General features: G+C 40.0%; 1 protein-coding gene across 2 annotated transcripts in view; it reads left to right on the top strand.

Moving 5' to 3' along the window:
• The window catches only part of PPM1E (protein phosphatase, Mg2+/Mn2+ dependent 1E), a 217,200-nt gene extending 196,079 nt beyond the window's left edge, over positions 1-21,121 (top strand). Inside the window, exons 2-7 of one of the 2 annotated variants that reach the window (XM_086360630.1) lie at positions 440-558; positions 6,588-6,787; positions 12,021-12,209; positions 14,961-15,104; positions 15,341-15,434; positions 19,851-21,121. In XM_086360630.1, the coding sequence (XP_086216756.1) occupies positions 440-558; positions 6,588-6,787; positions 12,021-12,209; positions 14,961-15,104; positions 15,341-15,434; positions 19,851-20,911 (1,807 nt within the window). In that variant the 3' untranslated portion in view covers positions 20,912-21,121. Of the gene's footprint in view, positions 1-439; positions 559-6,363; positions 6,503-6,587; positions 6,788-12,020; positions 12,210-14,960; positions 15,105-15,340; positions 15,435-19,850 lie in introns of those variants that run through there. The other variant, XM_086360631.1, reaches the window with a different exon arrangement.
• The last annotated feature ends 208 nt before the right edge of the window (positions 21,122-21,329 follow it).

The raw sequence follows: 21,329 nt of genomic DNA, 5'->3' as shown, positions 1-21,329 counted from the left end.
CTGCTTTCTCTGCCTGGAATACTGTCCCCAAGTCCCACCCCCATATAACCGAGTCTTTCTCATCCTTTAAGGCAAGGCATTCCTGACTATTCTAAGTAGATACTTCTCTTTAATGCACTCTATCCTATTTGTTTCCCTTATAAAGGTTATCCCAACTCAAAATTATATCCTATTTGTTTACTTAGTCGTCATCTGTCTCCCTAACCAGATTGTAAGCCCCACCAGGTCAGGGGCCATGTCTGTGTTAATTTACCAGTATATACCCAGTGCCTTGGCAAAGTGCATAGCATATGATATCTTCTCAAGAAATGTGCATCGATTGTTGTTTAAAGGTATAATTTTGTTTTGAAACAATATGTTAATAATAAAGTAATTAGTAGTAATTTTAGATGGGATGTTTCTAATTCTTGCTGAATAGCCGTTTATTGTTTTCTTTCAGTAACTGCCCTTCCTTTTTGGCTGCCGCTCTAGCCAGAGCCACATCAGACGAAGTCCTTCAGAGTGATCTTTCTGCACATTATATCCCAAAGGAGACGGATGGCACAGAAGGGACTGTGGGCAAGTACCTTTCTACAATATTTGTTTTAAAATATTAAAATTTTCTGTTGAACAATCCACATAAATTATCTACAGAATACTGTATCTAATTATGTTTACCCACTGGTTGATATTTTATAGTGGTAGCAAGAGAAAAACTTCAGAAACATGTTTTTTCAAACTAATCAGTAAAAGTAGAAAGGGAAAATACAGGCATATTTTGAAGCCATGTGCAGGTAACCGGAGCAGGAGATTATGATAACAATATGTTATCATAAATAATATCTAGGTAAATGAACAGAAGGGAGAAATGTGAAGACACAACAGAAAAGATGAATAAGTGAAGGGAAGGGTAGTTTGAGAAAAACATACTTTAAAGTTTTAATTCATCTAAAAAACTCAGATATACAAATTCAGGAGATCGGTTGTTACAAAACTTCTCATTAATCCTATTAAATTTTATGTCTGCCGGGCTTCCCTGGTGGCTTCAAAACAGGAGAAGCCAGCCCAGCGAGCAGCCCGTGCACCGCAACTAGAGAGCAGCCCTGCTCGCCACAGCTAGAGGAGAGTCCGTGCAGCGAGGGGGCCCAGCAGGGCCAGAGAGAAAATAAATACGTAAAGAAAATTATTTACAATTTTTTTACATCTACCAATAAATAGAGCTCTTTATGACAATTATGTGATTTAATTGCATGGGCATCTTTTTTTCAGTTAAATTATGAGAATGTTTATTAATGAAGGTATGTTTATTAATGTATTAGGCTTATACATATTTAACATATTAAAAATACCAATTTTTGTAAAAACTAGGGCATTAGGAATTTTAATATTTCATTCTATTTGTTCTATTTTAAGCATTTGCCTTTAAACATGGGACAGAGGGAGCAAAACATATATTAATGAATTAGGGCAGCTAGATTCCAGAGAATGTGAGGCAGATATAAAAATAAACATTCCTGTTCTTCCTTCATCTCTCTAGAGAATTTTTGGTAGAAAATTGGCAAGGAAGGAATTCCTCTTGTTTTTACTGAGAGTAATTGATTCACTTGGAACCAAATTTTTCCAGAGTCAAGCTGGATGGAATTCCTGCTGCAAAGCATTGGTCTTTCCTCTCGTACTGATGCATGAAGTAAAAGCCCTGTAATGAAAAGATGAGGGAGATTAAATTCTGCTTCACTGCAGCCAGGGTGATGGCTGACTCAGCTCCAGATCAGTACACTGACATTAACGACTGATGAGTAATTTACAGCTGTGAGGGGGTGGACTGCTACCTTGGACAATTTTCTCTTTTTTGCATCCTTTTTTATTTGATTTTATTTTTCCATTTTAAGCAGCAATTATTTATATACTGATGTTCTTACACCACTTCCTATACAAGGAGAATACTTAAGACTAAAGTGTTGCCCTACGTACCTAGGTTGGAAGAATTTTCTGAACCCCTGTAAGATAGCAAATGTGAAAGGAAGGGATTTTCTTCTAGTGGATACCATTAGTCATCCTGATTTTATATTTTTCCAAGAGATTACCCAGTAATGTCTCCATGCCACTGCTGTGATTCAGAATGGTCTATTATAGTTCCAGACTATTTGCATGTCCTTAATCTGTTTAACCCAAATCACTAAGTGGAGAATCTCTACAGGGCATATTGTGTTTATCCGTACTGCAGAGTGGGAATGAACATATTGAGTAATGCCTGCTGTCGTTGCCTTAAAGGCACGGAAGTCCCCACCAAAATGCCGTGTGACTCTCCTCCTAGGTGTTTCCAAAAACAGACTTAAAGAAACTTTACCTTAAAGTTGTTTTTATGTTTATGCCATCCCTAACAGAATATTTGTTAAATAACCTTGCATTTCTGTTGACAGATATAACTCCTGTCCAGACAACCTAAAATCAATGTAAAATATCCTAATGTAAAAATTAAAAATAAGAAGGTGAAAATGATCACTAATATAGAGGATATTAAAAGAATTATGAAAATTTTATATTAATAAATTTGAAAACCTGGGTATTATCTAGAAATATACAAATTAATAAAGCTTTAAGCAGAAAGAGATTGAGAAGATTGGCAAAAAGGACAAAAAGAGTAGATGATTCTATAGGTGAATGTTTTCAAACAATCAAAGACAATAATTCCATTGCTTTTTTAAATAAATTATCCAGTTATATGAGGAAAGAGGAAAATTTGCATAGCATAACAGTCATACTTAAACTTGGCTGAGACAGAACCAAGAAATGAGAGATGAGTCTTAATCATTGTGAAAAATCTTAAGTGAAATGTTTGTATACTTAGTACAACAATTTGATGAGTATTTTATTGAGGGCCTACTATAGCTTAGCACTATGCTGCTGAGGAAACAGCAGTGAAAAAAAAATATTGGGACATTTATTAGCATAATTTTTATATTAATAGGTGAAAAGGAAAAAACAGAATAATCTCTAAGGAAGCATTTGGTAAAATTTAATATTTATTTCTAATTTTTAAAATATACTTAATAAAATAGCACTGGACATTGTAGGACAAAATTTGGCTTAAACCAAAAACCTAGTATGCATGTTTAGAGTATATACTCAAGAATTTTTTAGTTGCAAGTAACCACTGGCTTCAGCAAAACAATTCATTGGCTATCCTTCAAGATAAGGGCTACACAACTAGATTCAAGGCTTCACATGATGTCATAAAGACCCGGCTTTTCTCCAGCTCTCAGCTCTACTCTCTCCTTTGGATTTTATTTTCAGGCTCCATGGGATGGCAAAACCACTGCTGGGAACATCAGATCTTCATCTGCCCAGGTTCAAATCAAGCAGGAAACTAAGAGTAACTTTACTCAGTTCCTCTTACATGAGGCACAGGACTCACTCTAATCAGTCCATCTTGGGTTATTTCCCTTTCCTGAACCAATAACAATGGCCAGAGAAATGTGGTCTCTAAATGGTTAGACCCGAATCACATTTTACCCCTAGACACATGGACTGAGAGTAGAAAAGAAAGTATTCCTGGGAGAAAGAGGAATGTTTGCTAGGTGCCAAGTAACACATTAAAACAAAATTCTGACTCAAAATAGCAAATAAAATAACTAGGAATAAATTCAGTAAGAAATAGGACATATGTGGATTTCAATTAATGAAACAGTATAACTTGTTCCTGAATAAGACTTAATATGAAAAAGAAGTCAATTTTTTCCACATAACTCTGTAAATTCAGTGTGATCCCAAACATAATGGCAACATATTTCCCCCACAAACTTGGCAAAGTAGTTCCTCTGGAAGAATAAACACGTTGAACTACCCAGGTGCCATCTCTAAAGTTAATAATAATAGAAAAGCCAGTCCTCCTTATATTAAAACATGGTTTAGAATTACAGTAATTTTTAAAGAATGGCATCATTGCAGAAACAGTTGGAGAGATCAAGGAAGCAGAATTACCAACCAAGAAGCATACAAACACTTTATTAGTGGTTATTTAATTTTATAAGTTTGCATATTCATTTATTTAGTCAACATCTTTAGAGCTTCTGCTATCTGCTAGGTACTATACTATGACTAATCAAGGACAGTTAAAATACAGTGTCCATGTGCAATCTAACTTGGGAAAAGTAGAGCATGGTGTGAGTCAGATAGACCTGGGATTGAGAGTGGTATTACCTGTTAGTGAAATGTTCCAGAGACATAGAATGTAGCAGATACTCAGTAAATGTTATCTTTTGTTTAAAAATGTGATAAGAGTTGTAGTAGATGGCGTGAACAAAGACAGATCTAGCAGGTTACTAAATAATAGAGGAAGCTGTATTGTTTCCCTTGACCAGTTTAATCTGTCTAAACCAGGGCTGTGCAGTAGACATGATGGAAATGTTCTCTATCTGCATGTTGTCCAGTGTGGTAGCCACTGGCTATATATAGTTGCTGAGTACTTGAAATATACCTAATGTGACCAAAAACTGAGTTTTAAATTTTATGTCATTTTAATTAAAGTTAACTAGCCACATGTAGCTAGTAAGCTACTCTGTTGGACAGTAGAGGTCTATATAGTAAGATAAAAAGTAATAAACCAAAATATGATATGTTTTATATTATTATCTGAGAATCTGGAAACTATCCTGATAATTAATATCAGTCATTTGTTTCATCTCACCCCATGCTCCCTGAAAGTTTCTGAACTCACGTATTATTTTGCAATCTTCCCTTGTGTTTGAGTCAAATGCAGACCTAAATAAACAGTCTAGATTTGGGGCAATATATTGTTGCAGAGACCAGATGGGTTGAAAGTGATAGAAATAGGTAATTGCTGGCTGAAAGAGACAGTCTCTGGCAACTGGTGTTTTAAACAAACAAAAAGATTGGAGTTGCTAAAAATAATCAAAATGTTAGGTTGTCTACTGGCCTCAGTTTTTCCCTCTTATACACACCTCTTTTGCTCTTTGAACTTTTTTTCTCTTCCAAATGTACTCTTGATTTTCAGTTATATAAAAATGGCAAAGGGGACAAAGTCACATACATGGTTTGCCACCCTGTACTGTGTCAGTGAGGAAAATAAAAGCAGCAAAAACCTTGAGACCAGCTTTCTGAATACAGTCATTTAAAAAAGAATTTTGAATAAGAAAACAGGTAAAGTTACAGATTAAGGCAGCAGCAGGGTAAAGAATGAGGGAAAAAAAAAAAAAGGGAATCTCAGTTCCCAGGCCATTCTAGAACACACAGTCTCTCTTCTTTGAGATTTGTGCTCTAGATCCGAAGAGGCGTGTGCAACCATTGCCCATCTGGTACACATCTTCTCAGCCTGTCAAGCTGTATCTGACTTAGTAAAGTGAAAAAGAGTTGTTTTGAGAATTCTAAATTACTAGTGGCTCAGACAGTAAAGAATCTGCCTGCAATACAGGAGACACAGGTTCAATTCCCTGGGTTGGGAAGGTCCCCTGGAGAAGGGAATGGCAACCCACTCCAGTACTCTTGCCTGGAGAATCCCATGGACAGAGGAGCCTGGTGGGCCACAGTCCATGGGGTCGCAAAGAGTTGGACACAGCTGAGTGACTTTCACTTGACTTCACTGGGATATAGAGGGAGCTTCTAAAATACTGGCCTGGGAAAACCTAATCTTCCCTTGGTTATTTCAACTGCTGCAACTTGAGTAGAGGACAGCTTGAGTGGAGATGATGTGAGATACAGTCTCCTGAGTACTCGTCAGTGTTCCTTGAAAGCTTACACATCTGTCCAATACTGAGGGACGCAGGGAGACTCAGAAGTGAGCTAGTCTACTCCACTGAATGGGCCAAGTAGGAGACTCAGTAGTCTAGGGTGAAGAATCCTCTGTTGGCGTCTGCTTTGTTCAGTCTAGGGTTACACACATAGACGAATGTAAAGTACATTTTCCTTAGAGAAATATCGAACTTCTAAGATTCATTTGTTAACCTTTTGGTAAAACTATATAAGCTACTGCCCAAAACTTTAATTAAAAAATACATCAAATAACAAAAAAATGTATAGTTCAACTCTGAATTATGATCAGTTACAGGAAAGAAAGGAAACTAGAGTAAGATAAAGGAAGAGATGAGGAAAGAAAGAGACTAACATAAACAGTAGTCAAAGTAAACCCTTCTTATTCCTGTACTTTGTAAATAAACAATATTTTCATAAGCCTTTCATATTCTAATTCGTTGGATAATCGTTGTTCATACTTCAGTCGTTTCCTATGCACAGGGGGCGTGGGTCTCCAGATGATAACCTTGGCAGCCAAACAAAAGTACTCAGAAGTAGATGGCATGGCCAGAGCACCTCACAGGCTGGAAGGACTCCAGCCTAGGAATAGATCCAGCCCTGAGAGGTTTTCTCCTCATGACATAAGGGTGTCTTAGTGGCAGCTGCTGGCTGATGATTTTCTATCAGACAGGTTGTCATTTTCTCTCTTCAGAAGCAACGTTTCATTTCTCTTGAGAAGGAAGGATTTCTTCTCCTAAGGAGGAACTTGACTAAGGTGACCTACTTCTGTCTCTCCTAGGCAGGCGAGTGAAAAGCAGTTTTACCAGGTGCTTCATCGGGGGTTTCTGTTTCTTTCACAGAGATTGAGACAGTGAAATTGGCCCGTTCTGTCTTCAGCAAACTACACGAGATTTGCTGCAGCTGGGTGAAAGACTTCCCTCTCCGCAGGAGACCCCAGCTTTATTATGAGACATCAATCCATGCCATCAAAAACATGCGGAGGAAAATGGAGGACAAGCATGTCTGCATCCCGGACTTTAACATGCTCTTCAACCTAGAGGTAAAAGGCACTTCTGAAGTGTCACGAAATTTGAAAACTAAAACCCCGTCACAGACCTGTTTTCTAATAAGAGAAGCTGTAATAAACTGTAATCACATCTCTGATGGCTTGGGATAGGACTCAGGGCAAAGTGGCGCCGACTTGCTCCTTCCATTACAAGGAACAGGATATTTATTTCATGCTTTTTAAACAGGTATTGCATTCACATGGTTAGAATTGGAAAATAAAAACCCCAGTCTCATCCTTGTCTCTCAGACACTTCAGATCCCTTCTGTGGAGGCAAATTACCAGCCCTTGTGTAACCTTCCAAAGACATTCTATAAACATACAAACCAAAAAGAAAACTGTTACATCTCAATAAAGCTGTTTTTTAAAGGAAGCTATTTCTATAGTATAATCAAACATTGTCTATTGAGTTCCCACATTACTATTTTGCTGAAGCAACACAAAATACAAACTTCAAAGAATGAATTTGAAACTAAGATAGTTTTCTGATTTCATGTGACTGTTTTTAAAATCTTGGTTTCTGAGATAGGAAAGTAGCCGGAATTACTTTTCCTGAATCTCTGTGACTGACAAATTGGATCATATGAGCCTTGTCAGCTTAATAACCATTTTCTTGTTATCTTCCTCTTCTTTTTCTATTATGTTAATGCAAACAGAGGTAGGTTTGTTTCCTGTGCCTGTCACTTGCCTCTTCACTCAAGTCCATAACTTTAAAATTACAGTGTAGGGATTTATACAAAGCACACTGTTTCCTTAGCAGCTAAAGTTAAATTTTAGCTGACTGTCAAGCAGTGACGGTGGGCTGGTGACTGGTGCTTATTTTACAGTACAGATCAGCTGATACCACGCCCATGCAAATATAACGCCTAAAGGCCATAATGTGATAAACAGTCCTTAAATCACTGCACCCTTGAAGATTGTACTCAGGTTTGAGGGCATCATTACTCATTGTTAACCCGGTTGGTTTTCATTTTGCCTCAAAAATCAACCCAAAGGCCTAACTCAGCAAGGAGCTCTTGGCTATAAGGAAACAGACTTTGAGGGCAATTGGGCAACATGTATTTAGAACTGTATAAATTTTCACACACTTTGATAATTTCAGTTTTGATTTTATATTATAAGGAAGCAGAAGATGCTTACATATTTTGTTTGTCATAAATGTTTTACACAACATTATCAATAATAAAAAATCGGAAATGATCTAAGTCTTATATAGGAAATGATAGCTATGATATGCTTGTAAGATGAATAGTACATATCCATTTAAAATAATGTCTTTGAGTAATACTTAATGACATGGGGGAAATGCTAGTGATACGGTAAGTGACAAAAAGCAAGGTAAAAAATTTATGTACATTATGATTCTAATTTTATTTTATTAAATTTATATGTATAGAAAAAAGACTGGTTATCTGTGGATGGTTGTATTAGATATATTTATTTCCATCTATACACTTAAAGTGCCTGATGCTGGGAAAGATTGAGGGCAGAAGGAGAAGAGGGCATCAGAGGATGAGATGGCTGGATGGCATCACCCATGCAGTGGACATGACCTTGAGCAATGGACGTGACCTTGGGCAAACTTTGGGAGATGTTGAGGGACAGGGAGGCCTGGTGTGCTGCAGTCCATGGGGTCACAGAGTCAGACGTGACTGGGTGACTGAACAACAGCATACACTTCTTTATTAGTCCAAATAAACATACATTATCTAATTGAAAGATAGTCGATTTACAATGTTGTCTAAGTTTCTGGCCTACAGCAAGGCGATTCATTTATTTATATATATATAACTATCCTGAAGAATATATATTTATATTATTTTTCAGATTTTTGCATTGTGGTTTATTATAGAATGTTGAATATAGTTCCCTGTGCTATACAGCAGGACTTTGTTGTTTATCAGTTTTATATATTACAGTTTACGGTTTGTATTTGCTAATCCCAGACTCCTAATTCACTCTTCTCCCACACCTTTGGTAACCACAAATTCGTTTTCTGTGTCTGTGAGATGTTTTCTGTTTGTAAATAAGTTCATTCGTGTCACATTTTAGATTCTGCATATAAGTGACACTACATGGTATTTGTCTCTTTTTTTTAATTTGCATACAAATTTTTTTTTGAATGTTGATTTTTTTTAAATTTTATTTTATTTTTAAACTTTACAGTATTGTATTAGTTTTGCCAAATATCGAAATGAATCGCCACAGGTATACATGTGCTCCCCATCGTGAAGCCTCCTCCCTCCTCCCTCCCCATACCATCCCTCTGGGTCATCCCAGTGCACCAGCCCCAAGCATTCAGTATTGTGCATCAAACCTGGACTGGCAACTCGTTTCATACATGATATTATACATGTTGCAGTGCCATTCTCCCAAATCTCCCCACCCTTTCCCTCTCCCTCTCCCACAGAGTCCATAAGACTGTTCTATACATCAGTGTCTCTTTTGCTGTCTCGTACACCGGGTTATTGTTACCATCTTTCTAAATTCCATACATATGTGTTAGCATACTGTGTTGGTGTTTCTGACTTACTTGTCTTAATATGATAATCTCTAGGTCCATCATTGTTGCTGCAAATTACGTCATTTCACTTCTCTTATGGCTAAGTAGTACTCCACCACACACGCGCACTCCCCCTGCCACATCTTTATCTGTTCATCTGTCGATGGACATTTAGGTTTCTTCCATAGACCCATTATCTTTATAACAGGGAAGATACCAGTATTTTTTTTTTTAAAGAAGAGATCCTGTTGGCTCCTTTGTTTCTTCTGATGTTATATTGTTTAAGAATCTCTTTACCAATCTCATGTTTTTTGAAGTATATTTTCATGCCCACATGAAACTATTATTGCTCCCTTCTTCTTTGTGATGATCCCATATCAGCTCACTAATCATTTAAAAACTGCTTACATATGCTATTTTAAATTTTACCCTTACCCTGCCAATTGAGCTGTTTATAAATGAGTACATTTTAAAAAATTACTGCTGTTGGGGACTTTCCTGCTGGTCCAGTGGCTAAGACACCTCGCTTCGAAAGCAGGGGGCCTGGGTTTGGGAACTGGACCCCACGTGCTACAACTAGGAGTCCAAACCCCTCAACTAAAGATCCTACGTGCTGCAATGAAGATCAAAGATCCTGTGTGCCGCAGCTAATACCTGGGGTAGCCAACTAGATAAATATATATTTTTTAATTTACTGTCATTTTTTTAAATAAAAATGTTTGTTGAGATATGTTGATTTATAGTATTAGTTTTAGGTATACAACATAGTGATTTGAAATTTTTATAGATTAAAGCTCATTTAAAGTTATTATAAAATATTGGCTGTATTCCCTGCATTATATACTATATCCTTGTAGTTTATGTACTTAATACATAGTTGTTTGTGTCTCTTAATCCCCTACCCTTACCTTGCTTCTCCCCACTTCCCTCTCCCCATTGGTAACCAGTAGTTTGTTCTCTGGATCTGTGAACCTGTTTTCGCTTTGTAGTACTCATTTGTTTTATCTTTTAGATTGCTCACATAAGTGATAATATACAGTACAGTGTTTGTCTTTCCCTGACTCATTTTACTAAGCATGATACCCTCCACGTCTACCCACGTTGTTGCAGTTGGCAACATTTTATTCTTATTTGTGGCTGAGTACTATTCCATTGTGTGTGTATACATACATACCATACCTATTTATCCATTTATTAAAAATTAAAATATAATTGACTTACAATACTATATTAGTTTCAAGTGTACAGCACAGTGATTCAGTGTTTGGACAGATTATATTCCATTAGAAGTTACTACAAGATAATGGCTATAATTCCCTGTGTTATATATCTTTGTTGCTTAATTTATTTTATACATAGTAGTTTATCTCTCTCCCCATATCCCTATCTCATCCCTCCCCACTGGTTACCACTAATTTGTTCTCTATATCTGTGAGTCTGTGTCTATTTTGTTATATACATTTGTTTGGTTTATTTTTTAGATTCCAATATAAATGATTACATACAGTATTTGCCTCTTCACATTTCACTAAGCATAGTATTTTCTAGGTCCATCCATATTGCTGCAAATGGCAGAATTTCATTCTTTTTTATGGATGAGTAATATTCCGTTGTGTGTGTGTGTGTGTGTGTGTGTGTGTGTGTGTGTGTGTGTGTATACAGATTTCCTTTATTCACTCACCTATTGATGAATACTTGCCTTGTTTTCATGTCTTGCTTTACTTGGTATATTTTATTTACTTTGAATGACAGGGTCTGGACTCAGCTGAACTCTGCAAGCGCCCAAAGAAGTCAAAACTTCCAAATGAAAATCCTTACATAGTGTTGCCTAAAAGAATCACAGGGCTCAGTGAGAGTTCAGTGAGTTACAGATCTTGTCTAAGTGAGCCAGAGCTGAGATTTAAACACTGGAGTTGAAGAGAAAGAAAAAACGAGTTCTTACTGAGTTAAACGTAATCTCGTGATTAGGCGTCCTGTGTCGAGGTAAATCACAGGTTTGGAAGACCCTCCTCTGGCACTTGCTCTACAGCTTCGAGCACTGAGTGGGCAGGGAAATGTGAAGCGACATCTTGATTATGGGACAAGGCTACAGGGCATGTAGACATCTGACGTTCAAGTTTGTGTAGCCTGTTTAGAGACTGCGTTATTTATGGTGAGAATACAATGTGATCATGAATGATTTATGAAGCCAATATTACAGTTTAGAAGTATGTGTATGCTTTCATTATCTGTGTATTTTAAATAATCAAACATAATTGGCCTTGTGCTTGGAAGGCCAATTATTTCCTATTGTCCTGAGTTTCTAATTTATTATTTAAATATTTTCATTTTGACAAACATCTTCAATCCAGAACAGCCTTTGCTCAACTCCTCCCCCTCCCTTCTCTTTCCTCCCCCTCCTCACAACTTGTAACAGCAACTTTGCAGCAGATGGATGTGGGTGGTTTCCATGGTACAAGACAACAGCTTTCACAGTGAGAGAGGGCACTTCAGCCTGAGCTAATTGGGCATGATGTGTTCCAGTGTTCTGGTGTGTAAACACAGATGCCCTGATATTGCAGGTATTTTAGCCATGGATCAGGCACGTCAGAGAAGGGAAACATTCAGTCTCATAATCCGGGTGACAAGGCGGTGGAGGAGGATGGGCAGCCGTGCAGGGGACTGGCTCATCTGAGGCGCGCCACACCTTAACTCCCTGAACTGCGTCTGTGTTTCTATGGACAGGACCAGGAAGAACAAGCTTACTTTGCCGTGTTTGACGGCCACGGGGGAGTGGATGCTGCCATCTACGCCTCCATCCACCTGCACGTGAACCTAGTGCGCCAGGAGACGTTCCCCCACGACCCTGCCGAGGCCCTGTGCCGAGCCTTCCGCGTCACCGACGAGCGCTTTGTCCAGAAGGCCGCCAGGGAGGTATGCTGCTTTCACAGGAGGCCAGCCGCGATACGCTGGCTGAGCTCACTTGTTCTGTGGCTAAAGGGCTGTTTTGGATTTTCTCTTTTGTGATAGACATTATTTAAAGCTCTCTTCCAAACTACGTTCTTGATTCTGTTGTAGGCCTAATTCCCTCTTTAGGGATAGATTTAGTGGGGTGCTATGACGTACTGTAGAGAATCTCCAAGCTATAATTTTCTAAAAAGCCAGGAGGCTGCTGGATTTGGCAGGTGAGTTTTATCTTATTCACCATTGCCTGTCAGTTTCACACCAGGACCAGCTCTCTAAGCAGACTTTTGCTGACAAAATCTGAATATGGTGATTAAAACAATGGTCTAAAAAGGAAACAGAAGCTGGGATTTCTCCATGCATTTGGTTCTGAATGGGTTGGCAGTGTTCGCTGTGTATCTCTTGAGGAAAACTTTTGCCTGGAGAGAGTGAATCCTTAGATGCTCCTTGAACTGGTTTTCTCTTAACAGGAAGAAAAGTCAGAGCTCACGTCCCAATTTCTTAAGGTTAATCAGACCTAAGGTTTTACTCTGAATGAATGACAGGGGCTATATTAAGATCTAAAAGTAAAGATTTTAATCTAATTATCATTCTGGGCATTGGTACATAATTAACTACAGGACTTTATACTCATTTCCAACTAGGGACCAACAGAAAGAGAATATTTTTTTTAAATTTTAAAAAGCAATTGCAGAATTATATACACACAGAAAAATAAGACCCCTGCCCTGTGACTTAAGCATTAACTCTTTTTGAAATGGACTTGGACAGAACAGGGTAATCCTTTAATCCATTTCTTTGATCTCATTGTTACGCTATAGGGCAATCATGGGGCTTGGAATTGACTAAGCAGTAATTCAGCTCTGCTCAGTTGTTAAGCAAGGGCAGTGTTCTGTGTCCCCACCTGCCCCCCAGGTTTAGACTAATACACAAACCCAACAACAGTAACCACTGGGCTCTGCAGATAGAGGTGGGCTAGAAAACAAAACACAGTTGTTGCCCTCAGACTCGGCCAGTCTCGGGGGGAGGCCAGCTGCCGGCTGTCTTCACTGGGACTGAGGCCATGACCTGACCCTGCGAGCTGGCCTGTCATCATCGACCCTTGTCGTCTTTATCCTCTGTTGTATCCCTTTCCTTCTGTGTCCTCAGAATCTTGGCTTTCTTCCTGACCACGTTCACCTCGTTTGCTTTGCCAGTGATTCTAGCTGTCTCTTGGTCTTGCCAACAGTTCTCTTGAATAATTTAGGTTCGTCTCAGCAGTTCCTTCGCTCCTCCTCATGCTTCCATGTGCTGCTAACTGCTGGGGAGAAAGCAGCAGCTATTCCTGTTGCGCGGCGGCCCTGCCTCCTGTTCCCTCTGGGGCATATGCACTCAAGTGTCTTTATCATGTGTTCCAGGGGCTGAGGTGTTGAACATTCTGTGTGGGAAGACATTTTATTGGTGGGTGAGGATTTATAACAAACCTTCCCTGTATAGGGAAAATGAGAAGTTGTTTTCTCACTGGATGCGAGAGGCCTGTTACCACCCTTGATGCACTGGTTCTAATTTAGGCCAAGTCCTTATCGCTTCTCGGCCTTTTGGCTAAGATCAAGTGTAATTTAGGCCAAGTCCTTAGTAACAAAAAGTCATGCTTATTTGGTGGTGACTCATGTCAAATGGAGGGCTTCCCTGGTGGCTCAGATGGTAAAGAATCTGCCTGCAATGAGGAGACCAGGGTTGGATCCCTGGGGCAGGAAGATCCCTTGGAGAAAGGAATGGCTCCCCACTCCAGTATTCTTGCCTGGAGAATTCCATGGACAGAGGAGCCTGGTGGGCTACGGTCAGTCCATGGGGTCACAGAGTCAGACAAGACTGAGTGACTATAACTTTCACTTCTTTTTTTCATGTGAAATGGAGATGTCATTTTAGGATAGTAGTATCAAGAGCATTAAGTACAGTGGTACTGAGCTATGAAATTCCAGGCTGGTGTTAGTTTTTCATGCAATGTTCCAAAAGCAAAGGTCCCTAAAATTATTGTAGATTTTGGTTTTGTTTTTTAAAGGTAGAAGCATCTTAGCACTCCAGGGAATGTATGTTCTCTCTTGGCTCCTATTTTAATATCCAGAATATGGAAGCATTTGTTGTGTACCCACCAGATGCTTGTATGCTATTTCGTAAAGCTAGGACTCTCGCCCTGAACGTACAGTAGGTCAATAACAAGACAGAGACCAGAATATGGAGATCTTTACTCTAAGGGTTGATATTGTGGTTTAGCACTGGACCGGGAGGGAAAAATTTCAGTTCAGTACTGATCTGTACCTGCCGTTGGGCAAGTCACATAACCCGCCAGTTTTCTTCCCTGTGTATGAAATGGAATAGAGGACTTCCCTGGTGGTCCAGTGGTTAGGACTCTGTACTCCCAACACAGGGGTACAGTTTCCATCCCTGGTCAGGAAAGGTCCTGCATGCTGCATGCATGGTCAAAAAAAATAAATAAAGTGAACTGATAATTGTCTCTGCCTTGCATATCACAGATAAAATCTATATGTGTGTGTGCACATATAAATACAGCAAGCATGTAAAAATGCACTGAGAAATGGGAATTGCTATTTTATTTGTGAAATCAAGTTATTGGTAGTTTTGCTTCCATCTGAAAAGTCTGTATTATCTATAAATTGCTTCTCAATGAGAATTTGATGTCTGCTAATTTTTACTGACTTGTTTTATTGATATTACTTTCAGAGCTTAAGATGTGGGACCACAGGAGTGGTGACTTTTATCAGAGGCAACATGTTACACGTGGCCTGGGTGGGTGATTCCCAGGTTATGCTTGTGCGGAAGGGCCAAGCTGTTGAACTAATGAAGCCACACAAACCGGACAGAGAGGTAGGTGTGCTCTGTTACGTTAGGGCACGTGCCAGAGGCAGTTTTCTAGTTATTACTTTTCAGTTATTATTATGATTACCACCATTATCTCAGCAACCAAGCCCACCTTTCAAAGGAAGAGTAAAGAGAACCCTTTCCGGGAAGCCGATGAATATTATATCTGTTGTTTACTGTTAAGGTAGCTGAATAAATCGTGAACCCAATTATTTGCTTCTTTCTGTTGCATTGCTGTGCAGGATGAAAAGCAGCGGATTGAGGCCCTTGGAGGTTGTGTAGTCTGGTTTGGTGCCTGGAGGGTGAATGGAAGTCTGTCTGTCTCCAGAGCTATTGGTAGGAAAAACCAATTAATTATTTTTTCTCCAAACTGTCCTCTTCCAGAACACTGTTCTTAATGTTAATCTGATACAAGGGAACCTGAGATAATAACTTAGATTTTCAGAGTGCTTGTTATTGTCTAATGCCTCTTTTAATTAATTATTTAACCTACACATTTATATAAATTCCATTTTTAAAAGGGAACTATATTAAGAGATGCAGAACTTACTAGTTTCTTTTTTTTTAAAGGGAAGCCTTTAATCTCTGGGATATAAATCTGCTTAAAACCCAGTGATCCTCATTTTCCATTCCATTTTGGGTCAAATTTAGCTTAAATCAGTATTTTCCAGAAAATGGAAGTCCCTATATTTTATTTTGCTTATATCTTTCATTTTTTCATTGAATTATAAAATGACACAAACAACATGCTTTTTGGGTGAAAATAATTTTTACTATATTAAAATTAGAAAACTAATTCTACTCTGTGTGGAGTGTAGTTGTTAGATTACCCTGGGGTTTCAGAAAATCTACTTCCCTGGAACCTAAATTCTTTAAACGAAGAGTAAAGTCGATGGAACTCTTTGTTGAAGATTCAGAGTAAAGAGCTGAGCTGGTTGGACAGAATGAGAGGGTGCAGCTCAGAGAGCGGGCTACGGCCGTTTCTGTCTCACTTTTGCACCTGGGTCTGTTGCGTTGGGTTTCATGGCTTAGCTTCACTTTGTTTCTTTCTTTTTTTTTTAAAGAACAGATGAATGTGTGTCTCTATGGGTAATATGCTACAGTTCTGTCACTGCTTCCTAAAGAAATGAAGTGATTTGACATAGGATAACATGGATAAATGGAGTTGGTGTCTGATCCCCAGATTTTGCTTATCATTACCAAAAAATTCTAGAACATTAATAAAATCTCAAAGGACTGATTCCGTTTCACCATTGATGTGATTTCCCTCCCACTCTTTGGGAAGGTGCTGGCAAGCTGTGAAGTGGCCCAAATGTGAGCAGCAGAAGGCTGAGAGAGAAAGAGGAAGCTCAAAGATTCTACAAATACCTCTTGAAAAATTGAGAGTTGGCTTCACCTTAGACCAAGGGAGTCATTAGGAAATCTGGAATAAGGCCAAAAGGGGGAAATTTCTGATTTCTAAAACACACCTTCAAATAGGATTATTTTTGACAACTCCAGAGACCTCTTCTCTTGATCTTACTGTCTTTGTCAGAGTATTGCGAGGTGACTTTAATGCTTGTTATAGAAGCAACTTTACTAGAGGATCCTTGTCATTTCTTGCTTCTAAAAATATGACACAAGGGGAAAAAGCAATGTCCTTGAATAAGTGACAGTCGAAGAGGAAACGGCTGACTGCAGAGAGGAAGTGACTTCTGAGGTGGACCGGAGGACAGGACCTAGAGAAGGGCCCCGGGAGTGAGGAGTGCAAACACACGGGCGCCTCCGAGGGCACGTCCTGTTTCCGGAACAGGGACGGGTGCAGGAGGCTGGGCCAGGGGACGGGGTGGGGAGAGGCAGTGCTGGTGCCAGTGTGGAGGGGCTTGAATGCCAGCCTCAGTGCCTGGGCTTCGCTGGGTGAGCAAGCTGAGGGCCCACGTGGTCAGGTTTGTGTTTACAAATATTTGTAATGATTACGGAAGATGAATTAGAGTGAAAAACCTAGATGAGAGATCATTCAGCGATGTGGACAGCTAAAAAAAGGAATACAGAAGAGGGTATAAATTGATGAGACAGAAATGACAGTTTTTGGGGAGAAAGAGGAAAGTTAACTTCTAGGTTTGTGACTTGTGTCACTAAGAAGATGATGAAGCAGCAGCAGTTGGGGAGGAGGGAGGAGGGCAGATAATGAGTTCATTTTGGACATATTTGCATGCTAGGTGCCTGTGGGACGTCTCGGAAGAGGTAATTTATATGCAGGTAATTCCAATTATATGCAGTTGGAAATACAGATCTGGAGCTTAGCAGAGTTGTGAGTTGGAGACAGATTTGGGAATTCATCCCATTTTGGAAATAATATTAGCAACCTGTGAAGTGATTTTATATATATATGCTGCTGAGTCGCTTCAGTCGTGTCCGACTCTGTGCGACCCCAGAGACCGCAGCCCACCAGGCTCCCCCGTCCCTGGGATTCTCCAGGCAAGAACATTGGAGTGGGTTGCCATTTCCTTCTCCAATGCATGAAAGTGAAAAGTGAAAGTGAATATACAGTAGTTGAAACCACAGGAATGGATGACATTGCCCAGGAGTATGTAGTGTGAAGACAGACCAAGGCTGAGGCTCTTTCCTTACGGTAGAAGACCATGACGTCATACTCTCCGGGTGTGCGTCTTGGCTCTGCCACTTTACCAGCTGTGGGCCTAGGTGAATTTACTGAACTTCCCATCTGTTTGTTCCCTTGTAAGGCAGGAATAGTCATAGTACCTGACTCATTGTTTTTGTATTAGATAGTATAATACACACACACACACTTAGAACCCTGCCTGGCACAGTCTTAGCATACAATGATTTGGGTTGCTATTAAGTGAAGGAGCCAGTAAAGAAAATCAGGAAGAGACAGAGACGCAGGGTGTCAGATGCTGGGGAGGGGGTTTTTCTAGGCGTGTGTAGTTAACAGGGTCAAATGCTACAGAGATCAAGTGAGTTAAAAAAGTCACAGAATTTTGAAAACAGAAAATGGTTGTGGATATAGGTAAACTGCTAGAGATTGTTTTTTAAGTCAGGAGGAGGAATTGAGGGAATTCAGGCCTGGTAAACTTAATTTTCTTTGAAGTAGGAAATATGACATCTACCAAAATCCAATAACTGAATTGGAAAGAGTTGAAGAATGTAAGATTTGGAAAGCTCATGGAGTAAATCAGGGGGCTAAATAAAGACAAGAAAAAGGACTCCTAAGCAGAGTTCAACTCTACTCAGAAAATAAATGACACTAATACTTTTAAAATGAAACTCATTTCAACTGTGTCTCCCCCTGAGCCCTTTGGATTGATGATCCAGAGTTGACATGGTATGTTTTCTGGCATATGGAGAGAGGGGGTAGAAGACAAGAGGATGGTGCCATTTCCGCCGTGAAATGGGCGACCATGCCCTCCTACCAAATTTGGGGGCGAAATGTCATGAATTTGACATCTAACAGTAGAGCAGGTGAAAAGCCAGAATTCTGGCAGCATTTTCTCTTGTGCAAATCTTTGTATGTTCTGTTCCAAACTAACAGTTGCAGTAGCCTTTTAATTGAAGCACTAAAACAAGATTTTTGGGAACAGTATGACTCAGATCACATTTATTTTTAGAGCTGGAATTCAGAAAATAATGATAATAATACAATCAGGTGGAGTAGGGGATGGGGACATTTAGTAAAGTAGGTTGGTGGAGGACACTGAATCCCCATGATTGGAAGCTTTCATCAGCTGTAACAGGTTACTGAAGACTGCACGGTATAGAACTAAAGTTGACAAGATCAAAACCATACTTGAGGAAGATGGGTCTTGCTACTGTATGAAAAAGACTAGGTTCTTGTCTTGCAGATAAACTAAACCAGGTAATTAAATATTAAGTTATCTGTTGTTTAGGGTATCCCATCATGTGGTCTGCTGGGTAGGGCACGTGGCCCACAGTGGTTCTAACAGAGTTATCCGTAATGTTCCTATTGAGCTTTCTGGGCCTATCTGAAGATTAAAGAGAGATGTGAAATATTGGAGAGAACTTTACTAGGGTAAGAGAGAACCAATAACAGATCCCACAGACAGTGACAATATGGCCACAGCATCTAAGTAAGTATACTTATCTTCATTTTATCTTCCCCTCGTCAGAAGGCTCAGTTTTAGTGCAATAGAGAGGATAGTAACTGAAGAGTCTTTAAAGTGCTATGACCTGGATCCAGGCATCCTGACTCTGCTGCCTGCATCCTTGACCACTAAGCTATATGCTACTACTTTAAGAATGATAAAGCACTTTGTAAGCAAACAAACAAAAAACCACCAACAAATTATAATATCCTAATCTAGGAACTATTGCTCAGTACTCCATGTTTTTCATGTAGAGAAGCCAGTGAGTATCCCTTGTGGTGATGTTATTTGGTTACCTGGCAGGCACAGGACCCATTTGCTGAGGCTCTCCGCAAGTACTAAAGGAGCACAGCGAATATAAACAAGGGATCTGGAAGTGCTCTGGACCTGGAAGTGCTAAAATGCATCGCAGATGATCCATTACCGCAGTAATCTGGTGGCACAAACCTAGCTTAGTTGGGCCCGAGTTCTCCAGTCTGTTGCTGCACCAAGTATTCAACTACAGATTACTCCCTAGCAGTTGCCTCTGTGTCTCTGGTAATACTGTTCCCTCAACAGAGGGACCTTCTCTGCTCAGGACATTAGAGCTGGCCATAAACATTCTGACCTGCAAGATAAACCAAAATGACCTGTTTGCTAATTCCCGCAGGAGATGCTGAACATAAGCCATATATCTGTGGGGATGCCGATTCTGCCTCTACTGTTCTGGATGGAACTGAAGACTACCTCATTCTGGCCTGCGACGGCTTCTACGACACCGTGAACCCTGACGAGGCAGTGAAAGTCGTGTCCGACCACTTGAAGGAGAATAATGGAGACAGCAGCATGGTTGCCCACAAGTTAGTGGCATCAGCTCGTGATGCAGGGTCAAGTGATAACATCACTGTTATTGTGGTTTTCCTGAGGGACATGAACAAAGCTGTAAATGTTAGTGAGGACTCAGATTGGACAGAGAACTCTTTCCAAGGAGGGCAAGAAGCTGGTGGGGATGACAAGGAGAGTCACGGGGAGTGCAAGCGCCCCTGGCCCCAGCACCAGTGCTCCGCCCCAGCCGATCTGGGCTACGAGGGGCGTGTGGATTCTTTCACGGATAGAACCAGCCTGAGCCCAGGGTTCCAAGGCAACGTGCTGGAAGACCTGGGCTACCTAGATCTCACACAGATAGAAACAAGCAAGCCTCACGGTGCCCAGTTTTTGCCACCAGTTGAGATGTTTGGTCCTGGTGCACCAAAGAGAGCAAATCTTATTAATGAGCTAATAATGGAGAAAAAATCAGTTCCATCATCATTGCCTGAATGGAGTGGTGCTGGAGAGGTTCTCTCTTCTTTTAACGTGGGTTCAACAGGGCAGCAGGTATGCAGCATGGGGAGCTTGCCTCCTGTTTGTTCTAGGCTGGAAAATGAACAGTTCAAGTTCCTGGGAAAGAGAGTTTCTAGGTTATCTCATTTACATTACCACTACTCAAAGAGGCGGCATGGATTCAGGTTTAATCCAAAGTTTTATTCTTTTCTCTCTGCTCAAGAGCCTTCCCACAAAACAGGCAGTAGCCTGTCCTCACTTATTCGAAATGGGAAGAGAAATAGGATGTTAAGAAGTTCTCTGCCATGGAGGCAAAATAGCTGGAAAGGGTACAGTGAAAACGTGATGAGGAAGCCCAAAAAGAGTAACGACCCTGCACACCCAGAGCTTCCCTGGAGCTTTAAAATATAATCTTTCTCTCTAAAGTAGGCTAGCTAGCTCTCCCCCAATACAGATATCACCATCAGAGTAGAAACAAGGTAGGTATTTCTGAAATAATGTGTGCTTCATTATAATGAGCCATGGATGGCTCAACTCTTAAATGTAAATAGATCTCTAGGAAACTCAAATACAGTGTTTTCAATCTAATAAAAAGCAGTACTGGCGGTTTCACTAGCAAAATTCTACCACTGGTCCCTGTGATGTGTCTCTATACCTACATACACCCCCCAAGACCCCGTCACGTCACTAGTGGAGGCTGGCGAGTTACTTCAGTCAGGATACATAGTGCTGAAATCTGGATGCAGGTGAAATTCGGTCTGATGTGCCTAATATATCTCTGGAAAACTTAATGCAGAATTAGATCTACTTGAGGATGTTCCTCAGAAGA

Source organism: Bos grunniens, chromosome 19 (assembly GCF_055505025.1).
Source record: "Bos grunniens cultivar Pamir isolate PY7600 chromosome 19, Bosgru_T2T1.0, whole genome shotgun sequence".
Lineage (NCBI taxonomy): Eukaryota > Metazoa > Chordata > Mammalia > Artiodactyla > Bovidae > Bos > Bos grunniens.
This window is presented reverse-complemented; position numbering and strand designations above follow the sequence as displayed.